The sequence below is a fragment of the Mustela erminea genome, chromosome 19, assembly GCF_009829155.1.
Source record: "Mustela erminea isolate mMusErm1 chromosome 19, mMusErm1.Pri, whole genome shotgun sequence".
In the NCBI taxonomy this organism is placed as follows: Eukaryota; Metazoa; Chordata; class Mammalia; order Carnivora; family Mustelidae; genus Mustela; species Mustela erminea.
This window is the reverse complement of record NC_045632.1, coordinates 30,928,525-30,943,294: the sequence shown is the minus strand read 5'-3', so window position 1 is coordinate 30,943,294 and position 14,770 is coordinate 30,928,525. Positions and strand designations below refer to the sequence as shown.

The window sequence follows — 14,770 nt, the reverse complement described above, 5'->3', positions numbered from 1 at the left end:
AACTCACATACACAATCACAGTGATAAGAGGGTTGATGGTCTTATTTACAAAGACCAATGAGGATACCTGCTCCTCTGTTTTCAGATCCCCAAATTCTTGCATAAATGTTGATTCAGAAGGAAACCTTAAAGGTTCCAGAAAGTGAAGAAGACTGAACAGTTCTTCTACTGTATTTTGGAGAGGTGTGCCAGTCAGAAGCACCTTGTGTTCCTACATAAATCAAGAATAATTCATGTCAAACACCACAGGACTAAAGTTATATGAAAACTGATATAGGTTATTAAATATTCAGTGTTTCAAAAGCAAGTATTTTTCTAACCACAATTTTTAAGAGTCAATTCAAAATACATCTCTACTTAAGAATCTTCATTAATTTACTTTCTTAATCACCTTTTAAAAACTCTGTATCATTCTTGTAATACTTGACTTAGCATGCTATTTCTACCTATTCAAGAATGCTTTTAAGAGAAAGGTTCTAAATAATTAAGCATATTTTAGATTTCTCAAAGAAACAGGCCTGAAAAAGAACAAAGAAGGTATTTGTTTCTTTTGTACTCAACAATTCTTGATATGGCAATTTGTATACAAAATGGTTCTCATTCTTTATAATTTGGTTAATCATCACTTGACTTTTCACACAAGGACAATTCTCAAATCATTAAGGCTATAATGTAACACTATGAAGAGCTGATTGGAATATGCTTTTACACTAGACTTGTATTATACCTTACATATAATAGTAAAAGAAATAAATATTTTTGATGATAGTATAAACTATCATTTAAAATTTAATAATATCTCTAAATATTTCTAAATATCTATCTATATATCTAAATATTCTAAATATCTCTAAATATTTAATATAAATATCTCTAAATATTTATTCTAAATATCTCTAAATATTTAACAATATCTCTAAATATTAAAAAGTAAATTAATAAAATCTCTAAATTTCTATATGTATGTGTTTATATGCATATGTATGTATATACTGGCAAAAGTTTAGCTTAGAAAGATACACATCAGTCTGTAAATCCTGGAGTGGGGAGTGAACTGGGGATGGGCATCAATAGAAAGGAAGTAAAAAAGGGTGCTTCCATGTTCTATGGAATGTAGTTCAGCATACTGGAGTTATTTGTGCAAGTGTTCATTACTAATTCTGTCATTGTAATTAAATGAAACTATTAAAAATGCAAAAGACTAATTTGGAATAAACAAACACACTAGTAAGAAGACTTTCAAAAATCTCATTTATTAATTATAACCAACATATGCAGAGCATATGGAATTTTTTTCCTTAGTAATTAAAACAAAAGAAAACGCAACAAAACTCAAAGATAAAATTCAGATAGATATATACTTTAAAAAGGAGTGAGTTTAATATTAGCTCTCTGTCTCTATCTGACCTTTCACTATGTAGTTAAGAAACTGCACTAAGTAATAATAATGGTAAGTTACTTACCAGATTCATGAGTTTCAGACCTTCTAGAAGTTTACAATTTTTATTTTTTAACCTATGTGCTTCATCAATAATCACACATCGCCATTCAATTGCATTAAGTTCTCCACAGCCACCAAGAATCATTTCAAAAGTGGTGATGATGGCTTGGAATCTGTAAGCTCCTCGAATGATACGCCCCTAGAAATTTATTATCAAATACAATAATTTGCTAGAATGTCTTCATCACAATTTTTAATTCCTGTCAAATAGCATAAAAATACATCTAATGACATCTGCTATAAAACATTTTCCACTTGAATTTTTATATATGCACACATGCCCTTTAAATGAAGGATTTTAATGTTAAAACTGTATGAAATTGTAGTGTTTTCAAGAATGTAAAAAATTGTGCCAACACAATTATTTAATTTATAATTATATTCAAATAAGTATTCTCTGATAAAGTGTTATAAATATTAGGTATTATAGTAACAATTTCAGATCAAGAAAGAAATGACCATTACAAAATTTGGACAATGAAATTTCAGTTTTAATGTTTATTACTTATATCCGTGAGTTTACACATACAATAGCAAATCAATAGTTACTATCAAAATTAGCCACCTGAGTAGTTTATTTAGCAAATATTTATTGAGTGTCTATGTGCCAGAACCTGTTCTAGATGCTGGAGATAATAGTAAACAAAACAGACAAAAATAATTATCCAAGGAGAACTTATAGTCCAATGATTCAAATGTAGGACATAGTCGATAAGAAAAAAAAGCAAACTAAAAAAAAAAGTCAGAAAGTGATAGAGCTGCGGAATAAAATAAAACAGGGATGAAGAATAAGTATGGGGTCAAAGGTGATCACTGAAATTTTACGGATTGGGTGGGAAGCCATGACTGAGAGGTGACTTTGGAACAAAGTCCTGAAGATGAGAGAGATCCTGAAGATCCAGGTGATACCTAGAGATCTAAGGCAGAGAATATTCTTGGAAGAAGTATCAAGTGTGAAGGCCCTAAAGTGGAAGTATCTGTGGCAATCTTCGCATGATAAGAATGCTAGAGAGGTTGAAACCCATGGAGTGTGGAGGGATGAAGCTGTACTGGGACTTGAAAGTGTGCCAAGGATTGGCTCCTTCTCTGTGCAAGAAGCTACTGGGGCGTTGTGAGACAAGAAGTGCTATGATTTGACATGTATTTTAATAGTCCCTTGCATTGCTGTAGTAAAAATTGTCGTGAAGAGGCCAAGGACAGATCATAGAGGCCAGTTAAGGGACTGTCATAGTAATCCAAGCAAGAGATCATCATTGGAAGCCATGAGAAGTATTCAGTTCTGAATGCATTTTAAAGGCAGAGACAATAGGATTTGCTAACGGATAGGTGTAGAGTGAGATAAAAAGAGGATTCAAGCTTAACTGTAAAATTTTTTCATCTTGAACAATTAAGGTGGTGTTGCTACTTACTTACAATGAGAAAATTCAGGATTCTGGACATGTTGTGTTTGAGTCAGTTAGTGGACATCCAAGTGGAACAGCTGAATAGGCATTTGGAGAGGACTTTGGAATTCAGGAAAGAAGTCAGAGTTGGTGGTAAGACTTGGGAAGTTTCTAGCAGTATAGCTGGTACTCAAATTATGTGACTGAATGAAACCTCTGATGGAATGAGTATGGATATAAGAGAGTCTGAAGATTGAGCCCTGGGGTCACCCCCAAGTTTAGATAGGGAAGATAAGAAGGAACCAGTAAAGGGAGCTTCAGAAGGAATAAGTGGTGATATAGGACAGTATGAAGTCCTAGAATCCAAGCCAAGAGAATATTTAAATGGGACTGAAAACTGTAAATTATCATGGACTACGAGAAATGAAGGGTTAAGAAAGATCATGTATTCTGATTTAGAGTTTAATTCCTACTAACTTAATTAGATTAATTCATATTGATTATATACAATGGCCATTACATTGAATAATAGATCCAGCAGAATACTATTAAAAAACGCATAAAGTGTATGTCTAGGCCATTTATACAGTTCTAACAACTGGGGACAGGATGCATTCAGTTAAAGTGATATCACAGTGTTTAAGAACAAAGGTTTTTGATTCTAAGTAATCCCAGTTTCGCCAGGATTTTGGAGGAAACCACGTAACTTTTTACCTCAGTTTCCTCATTTGTAAATGGGGCTAATGTTATTACCTATTTACAAGGTATGCATTACAAAGACTAAAGGAAATACATATCTAAAATATCTGGCATATTGCCTGGCACATGGTAAATACTCAATAAATGTGATTATTAGTGTTATTATCTTTACTTTTTTCAGGACAATTCAGAAAAATCTTAGCGTAATTTTACTACTGCTATGATATCAGGCTATTTAATAACTTGAAAAAGCAGAAGTTAAATATTCAATTAATTAATTTATATTAAAATTACATGAAAGAGTTAACTCCAAGTTAAATATGTATCCAAAGCACAGATCTATTTAGAGGAGACATTTTTTACCTTTTTAAATTTTAAACCTGTCAGATAGTATTCTTCTAGAGTATATAACATTTACCACAAAATATAATATTTAATATATACTATTCAGTTTTTAACCCATTAAGAATCTTTTAGCTTTTTGACTATTGTGTTTATACCAAAGTCATATGAGACATATATTAAAACTATAACCCTTTTAAACACTCAAAATCCCAATATTTTAATCATACCTTCTGTAAAAAATGAGATTGAACTAAGTCGATCATAATCATTTTTATGATCACCACACAGCTCTTAAATTCTACAGATGTATGACTGAGAAGAATAAAACACTATGGAAGGATATCAAACTATAATCTGAGACGTCAGAGGCTTGAAAGGTACAAAGGTGATAGTTAAAATAAAACTGAGGAATAACTAAAGGGTTATATAGATGCTTAATTTCATAGGAATGTAGTTGTTTCAACCATAAAGTAAGAGGGACTAAATCAATTAATTCATCCATTTTCCATTCTGAATAGGTAGAAAATCAATTACAACTGGGAAGAAAAGCAGTACAAGGCTAGGCACATTAACTTACTTCAACCTGCATCATATCACATGATGCTATCACATCAGATGTTATAATGACCCTTATAAAACAAAAGAATTAGTGAAAGAAAAATAAAGTATTAAGGTGCCACTGAAGCCAAATGTTAGGCAATAAACCTATTCCAATTAAAGAGTATAACTTTGTGTGAACTGTGTTTTTATTAATCTTGTTCATTATTTCTTAATAAAATTCTTAATTTAAGAGTCCTATTTAACTGCTCAAAACTGCAACTGGCACTTAATGCTTTCTAGATTTTAACTTTCTGCTAGAAAATTTTTTATTATAATGATATCCCTTAATTTTATGATGTGTGTATTTAGCTGAAAAATAAGAAATCTTCTACTAAGCTTCCTACTGAAGAGGCCAAAGTAAAATGGAAAATGTGCCTTCCGGATACAGAGGAGAAGAAAACCACCCTATCACCAGAGCACTGGAGTAATCAATCCGAAGGGGAAAACAACAGAGAGGTATGCTTGTATCTGCATACAAAACAAACAAACCAAACTTTAAGATGTGTCTAAAATCAAAATCCTTTGAACATGAAAGAGAACCTACGGTTTCATCTCAAGAGGCATTTAAACCCATGGTGTTCACTGAAGATTTGAATTTTAAAAATGGAGGGAGAAAATTGGAGTCTGATTAAAGAGACAGGTAGTATTCTAAAAAATAAATTTAATGTGTGTTTTTTTTAAAAGCAGTTAGTAAAACAATTATTCTAGCTGAAAAATTAGGGATACAATCAAATTAGTACATTTGTATAAATGAGCATACTAGATAGTGAACCAGAACGTGATCCTAATTCCTTGTCCCTGTTCTCTTGAGCTACTCAAGTTTATTGTAAAATAAAGATGATGAATAAAGAGACTGAACTAAGATATACATAGGCAAATAAAATTCATTCCAAATTTGAAAATAATGAATGCGTAATAATTGGCTTTGAATTTCAAACTTGGCCTTTCAAACAACAAACAAAATCACCAGTAACACACCTGTGAGTCCCTGAAGTACATCTCATATTGCTGTATCATCTGTCTGCTAATCAGGCTCCCATGATAAACCACAACATTAATATCAGTCCACGTACGAAATTCTCTCTCCCAGTTTGCAATAGTAGAAAGCGGAGCAATAATCAGGAAAGGTCCTCTTATACCAGTCAGAAGGATTTCGTAGAGGAATGTAATTGATTGAATGGTTTTGCCAAGACCCATTTCATCTGCTAAAATGCAGTTTCGTCTGAAATAAACAAATATATTATCCATGTATACAGTGGGTTTTTCTGTACACTATAACATTTTTAATGATAAATATATAAAAATAATCAAAGATCAAGTTAAATACTTGCATTTATAAAAACATAAAAATTGCTGAAGTGTAGACGAGGCAAATCCTTTTGTAAATATATGAAACTGTAATCTCATTATAATCCCGCAAAGGGAAAACTAGATTTCTGTAGCTCCAAAACAAAGATAACACCTGTTAGAGGTATGATTTTGTTAAAGAATGGCAGGAGTAAGACAAACTAAATATATTATTTATTCAGGAAGCATTGATTAAATACCTTCTCTATCTCAGGGACAGTATGAGAAGATGGGATACAAAAGAAACAGAACATGTTCTCTGCCTTCCAGGGGCTTGTATCTATTAGAGAAGCAGACATGCACATAGTGAATAAAAATCATACAGTGTCCTATCATGGAAGCACAAACAAAGCACTGGTTTTCAACTCTGGCTGTGCATTAGAAGAGCCTAAAAGCCTGAAGGAAACACAGATAACCAGGGCTCTCCCCTACACATTATGGAGTAGGACAAAGCAGCTATAATTTTTTTTTTTAAAGTTCCACAAGTGATTATAATATAGGCCCAGTTGAGGACCCTCAGGGTTAAGTTTATTAAAGAAGCACAGAGGAGTTAAGTGTCCAACTCTGGCAAAAAGAGATGGTAGGAAAGGCGATCTCTTTCAGGGAAGAGGTCAGTCATAGGTAGGATTTTGCCAGAGAGCACAGCAAAGGAGCAGAGGTGTAAAGAACACAATCAACTGGGAGACCACAAACGTGGTTTTGAGACGAGGGTAAAGGAAGGGGGCATCACTATGATACGAAGAGGTCACAATAAAGAACGCTGGACATCATTCTGTTATGCAATGGGAGTCACTTAAATTTTTAAAGAAACCCGACGCAATCACGTTTGTACTCTGAGGTTCACTCTGGCTCTACTGTGGATATTAGAAGGTGAAGTGAGTAGAAGCTGAACACTGAGTGGGAAAGTTAACTGCAGTAACACAGGGAACAATGGTGGGCACTTGGACTAAGAGAGAGGGGACCAGGAGGAGAGAATGGATTCCAAAGTTAACTATGACTGAGAATGATTTGGACTTAGTGACCAACCAGATATATGGGGTATTGGATGACAGCCAGATTTCAGTCTTGTTGACTAAATGAATCATGTTATTTACTTATTATTATTATTATTATTTTTTTGGTAGGCTCCATGCCAATGTGGCGCTTGAACTCATGACCCTAAGATCAAGAGTTGCATGCTCTACTGACCGAGTCAGTCAGGGGCCCCTTTATTGTGTTATTCTTAATTGAAATACAAAATATGTTGGAAGAACAAGTTTGGTACAGAGGAAGGGGGAAACGATAAGGTTAATTTTGAATTTTGTGTTGATAAAAGAACAGTGAGATAGACTGTAAAGTAGCAAGAGGCAAACAGAAATATGGGCTTGGAGTTCAAGTTAGAGATAAAGATACGAGACCATTAGGATGTTACTGATAAATGAAGGCACAGGCTGTGTAGAGTATGGCTTAGGATGAACAAAACTGTACTACAAGGAAAGAGCAAAAGAGCACTGTTAGGAGGAAAACGCAACACTGAAAGGGCAAGCAGAGGAAGGGAAACCAGCAGATCTCCAGGTCACAGGGTCTGGAGAAAGTCCCGCGGTGGAAGCTGCTGGGGGTGAGAACAGGGGAAGGCTTGCAGGAGCTACCACAACCCAAAGCAGCAGGGACAAAGCAAACTTGGGGTGAAAACTACCCCTTGGATTGGGAAGTTACACGTTTCAAAGACAAATTATCACATCGAAGCAAAAGGTTTAAAGCGAGCTGGCGATGAGGAAGCGGGAAGAGCTCCTGTTGGCTTTCTTCCACGAAACTGCTGACGGCTCAAGGGCGCTAGAAGGAAAAACAGAACCAACAAGAGAAGGCTTATCCTTTTCCTTCTTGCATTTTTATGAAAGGTTAGACCCAGATTTGTTTGCAGACTGAAGGGACAGCACTAGTCTTGGGAAGGCTTGAAGGTGTAAGAGTGCAGGAGGACAGCTGATGGAGTGAGGCTCTGAGAAAACTGGCTGTGTGGCATGTCAGAACAGAGGTGTGGATGAGTCTTGGTTGTGGAGGCACCTTTTAACTTCTAGCACATGAGGACAGCTAAGAAAAGCTACGAATGGAGATACGTTTGTTGGCCTGGCTGTGAGGGCAGCAAGAACTTGAACAAGCTCACCTACGGGCCCTGGGCTTCTCTATGGACCAGTCGCGATGGGGTGAAAAGAGTAGGGTTGTGATAGATGGCCTGAGGAAAGTGCTGGAAGTTTAAAACAAGCAATGTGGGCAATGAGGAAGGGCAGCAACGAGGGGATTCAAGCAAAACATATTTTGCCTGGAAGGATCTCTTAGGAAAAATGATGGTTAACATTTAGAAAATATAAACATTTAGAAAATGATGGTTAACATTTAGAAAATATAAACATTTAGAAAATATTAACATTTAGAAAATATAAACATTTAGAAAATACGAGCTCTAGAGGAAAGAGCTCAGTGTGGAGTTAACAGGTCCCCCAACTCCACATGAGTGAGTCTCAGGACTCACAATTACTGAGTGCAACGACTCAGAAGAATCATGCGAGAAGTAAAAACAAGGAAGAATGATTTTGAATAAAAAGTGTCATCAAACTGTCCTGTTATTACTCATCACAATGCCTTTGCTTGCTCTCTTGTATATGCCATTATACTTTCCAAATCATGGGTCCATTTTTCACTTCTTTTGCAATTATCTTTTCATTGTAAAAAAGTGAGCTAATGTTCCACCCAGCATTTTGAACAACTTGGAAAATAAACAATTAATAGAAAGCATAAATTCATTACTAGGTTCTTATATTTTGATTTCTATTCCTCATCAACTGCTGATAATCTGCTTCTCTAAAGACTTAAATAACAGACCTACTTAATTCTTACTGATATAATTGCTCACACTTTACTAACTAGATTCAATTACTGGCAGACAGCAGTATAAGCTGATAAGTTGAAAAATACCCCATAACATAACAAATGTTTTATGATGGTGAGAAAGGCATTTCAAATTTTACTATTAATCATCTTATCAACTTTCTTCTATTCTGACTGGCATACATTTAAATGAAGCAATTGAAGTCAAAATCCTAAATTATAATTTACACATCTTCCTGAGATAACCTCACTTTCAATAATAAAGACTCCATGACAGTAATAATATAGCAACACCAGTAACTATTTTACTTAACATATTTTGACACATACTAAAAAAACAACACATTAACTTTTTTCCTGTTGGTACACTACATACCTATTGTACCAATTGAACAAGAGCCAGTTGAGTCCTTCCAGTTGATATTCCCTGAGTTGATTGCCATTTTTATAGTCCCTGGATTGATCAATTTTTTTCCAAATATTAGCAGGAGGACGATCCTTTGTGGGAAAACAAAGAACAGTGTATTCCAGATTTTCTAATCTTGCACAAACCTCATACACAGTAAAAACACTGCTTTTAAAATAATTATAGAAGCATAACATTATACAGTGTTATGGTGAAATATTACAAATGTCTAAAGACCACATTAGTTCTCCACAAACTCTTCCAGAAAATTGAAGAAGATAGCATGTTCCAACTCATTCCATGAAGCCCAGGCACTAAAATAAAAGATATTACCAAAACAACAAAACAAAACAAAACAAAACAAAAAACCCACTATACACCAATATCCTTGGTATCATGACCAAGTAGATTTTCCCCAGGAATGGAAGGTGGTTTTATCCACAATATGATACTAGAACAATTGGATACCCATAAGCAAAAAATGAACTTTGATTCATATATGTACTATATGCAAAAATTAACTCAAAATTCATTATAGACCTAAACGTTACCTAAAACTAAAAAAACTTCTGGCAAAGATTTCTTAGCTATAGCACCAAAAGTATGATCCATAAGGAAAAGACAGATAAACCGGACTTCATCAAAATTAGAAACTTTTGTTCTTTCACACTGTTAATATAGTGAAACTACATGTCACAGACTTGGAGAAAACATTTGCAAATCATATATCTGATAAAGGACTTGCATCTAGAACATACAAATAATTCTTAGAGCTCAATAATAAGAAAGCAAACAAGCCAATAAAAAATAGGTAAAATATATGAACTGGCACCTTATTAAAGAAGATATACTAACGGCAAATAAGCACATGAAAAGATTCTCAACATCATTAATCAGTAGGTAATGTAAATGAAAATCACAATGTCATACCAATATCACAATGTCATACCATTATATATATACTAGAATTGCTAAGATTAAAAACACTGTTCCAGGGGTGCCTGGGTGGCTCAGTGGGTTAAAGCCTCTGCCTTCGGCTCAGGTCATGATCCAGGGTTCTGGGATCGAGCCCCACGTTGGGCTCTCTGCTCCGCAGGGAACCTGCTTTCTCCCCTCTCTCTCTCTGCCTGCCTCTCTGCCTACTTGTGATTTCTCTCTCTCTGTCAAATAAATAAAATATTTAAAAAAAACAACAACAACACTGTTCCAAGTGCTGACAAGGATGTGAAGCAATTAGCACTCTTACACAAGGCTGTTGGGAACGTAATATGGTATGACCAATTGGAAAAAGCTCAGTAGTTTCTTAAAAAATAAAACATATACCTAACATATAATCCAGCCATTTAACTCATAGCTATTTACCGAAAAGAAATGAAAGCACATGACTAGACAAAGACTTGTACACTAATGTTCATAATAACTTTGTTTATCCATTCACCTGTTGATGAATACTTATACTGGCTATCAGAAAAAGTTATTATGGGGGAGCCTGGGTGGCTCAGTTGGTTAAATGTCTGGCTTTGGCTCAGGTCATGATTCTAGGATCTTGGATCAAGTCCTGCATTGGGCTCCACACTCAGTGGAGAGCCTGCTTCTCCTTCTCCTTTTGCTGGTTTCCCTGCTTGTGCACTCTCTGTCAAATAAATAAAATCTTTTTTTAAAAAGCCCCCCCAAGGGCGCCTGGGTGGCTCAGTGGGTTAAGCCACTGCCTTCGGCTCAGGTCATGATCTCAGAGTCCTGGGATCGAGTCCCACATCGGGCTCTCTGCTCAGCAGGGAGCCTGCTTCCTCCTCTCTCTCTGCCTGCCTCTCTGCCTGCTTGTGATCTCTCTCTGTCAAATAAATAAATAAAATCTTTAAAAAAAAATAAAAAAAAAAAAATAAAAAGCCCCCCCAAAACCAAAATATGACTTATTTCATGAACAATTCTAATTCATTCCTTCTCTTCTGTTGCACCTCCACATTTTTCATGGCAGTTTTTCCTTACTCTGATGCTAATGGAAAAGTGCTCCTGCCTTTTCATGTATAAATTCCCTCTTTAGTGAAATAAGAAATTTCTATGACCAAATTACATTTGAAAAAGGACGGGACAAAATATTCAATAAAATCATAATAGGTCTCCTCATGGTAAATTTCTTTGGTTGGCTCCCCAAAACTGAATTCATATGACAATAATCCTATGTTTTAGGATTGAAAGTAAATAATTTTAGGAACTGAAAATAAAACATTAATTATCAACAACAGCACAACTTGCCATAGCCTTCTAAAATTCTATAGTTTCTGTACTAGAAAAGTTAATAATCTACTTTTTATTTTTTAAAAAATATTTTTAAGGATTTATTTATTTATTATTTGTCAGAGAGAGAGAGAGAGAGAGAGGTGGGGAAGAGAGGGCATAAACAGGGGGAGAGGCGGGCAGAGGGAGAAGTAGGCTCCCCACTGAGCAAAGAGCCTGATGTGGGACTTGATCCAAGGACCCTGGGATCATGACCTGAGCCAAAGGCAGATGCTTAACTGACCAAGCTACTCAGGTGTCGCATACTTTTTATTTTTTGACCAGGGAAAAGATATGCATGTAGTCAATAATTAAAAAAATAAAAATCAACATACTGAATTTATGTAGGCTTTCAACAATATTCCATATAAAAGGTTCTTTTAAAATAAAGCTACTATGGGGGCGCCTGGATGGGTCAGTGGGTTAAGCCTCTGCCTTCGGCTCAGGTCATGATCTCAGGGTCCTGGGATGGTGCCCCGCATCGCGCTCTCTGCTCACAGGGGAGCCTGCTTCCCCCTCCCTCTCTGCATGCCTCTCTGCCTACTTGTGATCTCTCTTTGTCAAAAAAATTAAAATAAAATAAAGGTACTATGGAAGGAGATGAACTGTAACTATTTAGTTATGGAGAATTAACTGGTTTTTAGAAAAGAAGGAAAAGGTAAGTATAATAAGGATTTTTCCTTATTATAGAGATAAGAGAATTAATTAACTCCAACTTGAGCTGAAACTGGTATTTTTGATATTTTTATACATGACCTGGGAAACTCTTAAATTCAGAGATGAGACAGAAGCATTTGGAACTTGCCGAGGGAAATTTGAAGGAAATACTCATCAAAATCATAAATGCACATATGCTCTGACTAAGTGATTACACTTCTGATTTGTCTTACAGAGGCTTGTACACATGGGTTCAATGTTCAGTGCAGGATTGTTTATGAGAGCAAAAAACTGGAACACAAGCTAATGGAGGAATAGTCAAATTAACATACATAAGATACTATGCGGCAATTTTTAAAGTAAGGTATTCATTGTACAGCAAAATCACAATTAAAAATGCAAAGATTACATTAAACCTGCTGAATACGAGAAGTGCTAAGATTTTATGAAGTTGTCTAAGACATGATTCTTACCAAATGTCTTGTGTCAGGCCTTGAAGCTTGTAACTGTTCAAACTCTTCTATTTTTGCAAGATCTACGTCTTCTTTTAGTTCCCATGTACTATCTTCGTATGGTAATGAGCACCACTTTACTAAGTAGTAAATAACAGGCTGTAAAAAAAATTTATTTTTTCGTTTTACTATTTTGAAAAAGAGTACTTAAAAACAGTTTAAATATACTTAACCTACATCAATAAAAACCAATGAAACATTTTTCAGTGTTTTTGAGGTCATTAATTTTTAAAAAGGAGTAAGTTTTAATATTTGGAAAGTCTGAGGTTCTTCCTAATTAATAAAATTTTTCCCCTAAATATTTACCTCACCAGTATCTTTATCTTCACAAAAAGAGACTTCTAATACTCTGTCTACTTCAACGTAGTCTGGGTTAAATGGTTCCTCTTCCATCTAAAATTAAAAAGTTAACTTAAGTGATAATTGACAAAGAAGTAGAAAGATAGAAGTGAAATAAACAAATTTACTAGCTATTTTCTAGAACAAGCAGAAGTTTGATTTCGATTAGGTTTTCAATAAGTGACTCACTTCCCTTTTAATTTCCAAGATATCTAGGATACTTTGTCTATATGATGAATCATCACGTTATGTGTAATAAAACCAACTGAATAACACTATGAAATAAGATACCTCAGACAAGTGACTTCCTCTCAAAGATACATTCTTTAAAATTGTCCTAGAAGAGCCTCTGCACCTTTCTTGTGCCACTTTCTTCAGGTCTATGCGTTGAAGACCAATCACCCCACCTCATCTCTCAGCTGCATCATTATTTTTTTTTTTAATTGTACTTATTTATTTGAGAGGGAGAGAAAGCACGAACAGGGTGAGGGGCAGAAGGAAGGGGAAAAGCAGATTCCCTGCTGAGCAGGGAGCCCAATGTGGGAATCAATCCTGGAGTTCCAGGATCACGACCTGGCCGAAGGCAGATATTCAACCGACTGAGCCATCCAGGAGTCCCTCTATCAAACACTATCAACTGATGACTCTTGGGCTCAGGACCCAGTTACTCCAGTGGATGCCAACTCTATCTGAGCTACCTCAAACTGCACTCATTTACTCTTCAACCTTTGCTTCTTTCCTATAGTTTCCTACTAGGTTAATGGTAACACGGCACCCCTTCCACAGTTTACTCCCAGTTACACAAGTCAGAAATGCAGAAGTCAGCTCAGAGTCCTTCTCTCTCTCTCTCTTTTTTAATCTTCCACATCCAGTAAGTCATCAATTCTTACAGATTCTGTCTTCAACTACAACTCAAAGTGGTTCCTCCTTCCTCTTTCTCACTGCTTCATCACTTCTTACTTGGATCTTAACAACCGCCTAATTTTCAACTACTTTCCTGCCTCCCTTTAGTCCATTCTCATAATGACCCTAGGGTGATGTTTCTCAAATATAAATCTTATCTATTCCGCTGCTTCAAATCCTTCACTGACCCTCCCTTGTTTGGGGATCAGGCCCACACTGGTTTTGAGGATCCTACCTTGTCCTCCAGCCTCATCTCCTATCATTGGCACTGGTACGCCCCAGATTTCATGCTTCCAAAGTACAAAAAACATGCTTTTCAAACTCCATGTTATGACACACCTCCATGTTTTTATACTCCTCCTTCTCTCTTCTGAACAGACTGCTGTTCCTTCTCTTGTCTCCCTGGCTGCTTATTATTCCTTCCTGAACGCCTCACTTTGAATAGCCAGCCTTCTTGGCTATCTCTGCTGCCTCTCCTCCTCTGCTTAACCTCTAAATACTGTAGAGCTTCACGGTTCTGTCTTTAGTTCTCTTCACTGTCTCAAATCCTTCCTGAACGACAGTATCATCTAAGGATCTCTTGATAACTGCCCAACATCAGAATGGTAACCAGGTACTTTAAGACAATCTGCATACCTCCAATTTACGTTGTACCGGAGTCAAGTAAAAGCTTAGTCTTTAAATTTTTGGCCTCCGAACACCCATAAACTGAGTAGGTCATCAAATTTTTCAAGGAGATTTTATAACTACAAAGGAAGTAACCATAACTTCATGGTGAAAAAATCTGCCAGAAACCACCATAATCGAGTGAGTAAAGTTACCACCACAGGTAATGGGGCAAACAGATTACACTCTCCTCCTCCTTCAGTGAGAAGGGTACAGGCATCATTTCTGTGGTGGTCTTTTATTTTTAAAATATTTTAATTCCAGTGTAGTTATCATT

General features: G+C 35.7%; 1 protein-coding gene across 14 annotated transcripts in view; it reads right to left on the bottom strand.

Moving 5' to 3' along the window:
* CHD9 (chromodomain helicase DNA binding protein 9) overlaps positions 1-14,770 on the bottom strand; it is a 222,748-nt gene that overhangs the window by 66,523 nt on the left and 141,455 nt on the right. For all 14 annotated transcript variants that reach the window (XM_032325864.1, XM_032325865.1, XM_032325862.1 and 11 more), the window contains 6 exons: positions 12,892-12,978; positions 12,547-12,684; positions 9,113-9,234; positions 5,506-5,749; positions 1,464-1,640; positions 68-211 (listed from right to left, as the gene is read on the bottom strand). In XM_032325864.1, coding sequence (XP_032181755.1) covers positions 68-211; positions 1,464-1,640; positions 5,506-5,749; positions 9,113-9,234; positions 12,547-12,684; positions 12,892-12,978 — 912 coding nt within the window. The remainder of the gene's footprint in view (positions 1-67; positions 212-1,463; positions 1,641-5,505; positions 5,750-9,112; positions 9,235-12,546; positions 12,685-12,891; positions 12,979-14,770) is intronic.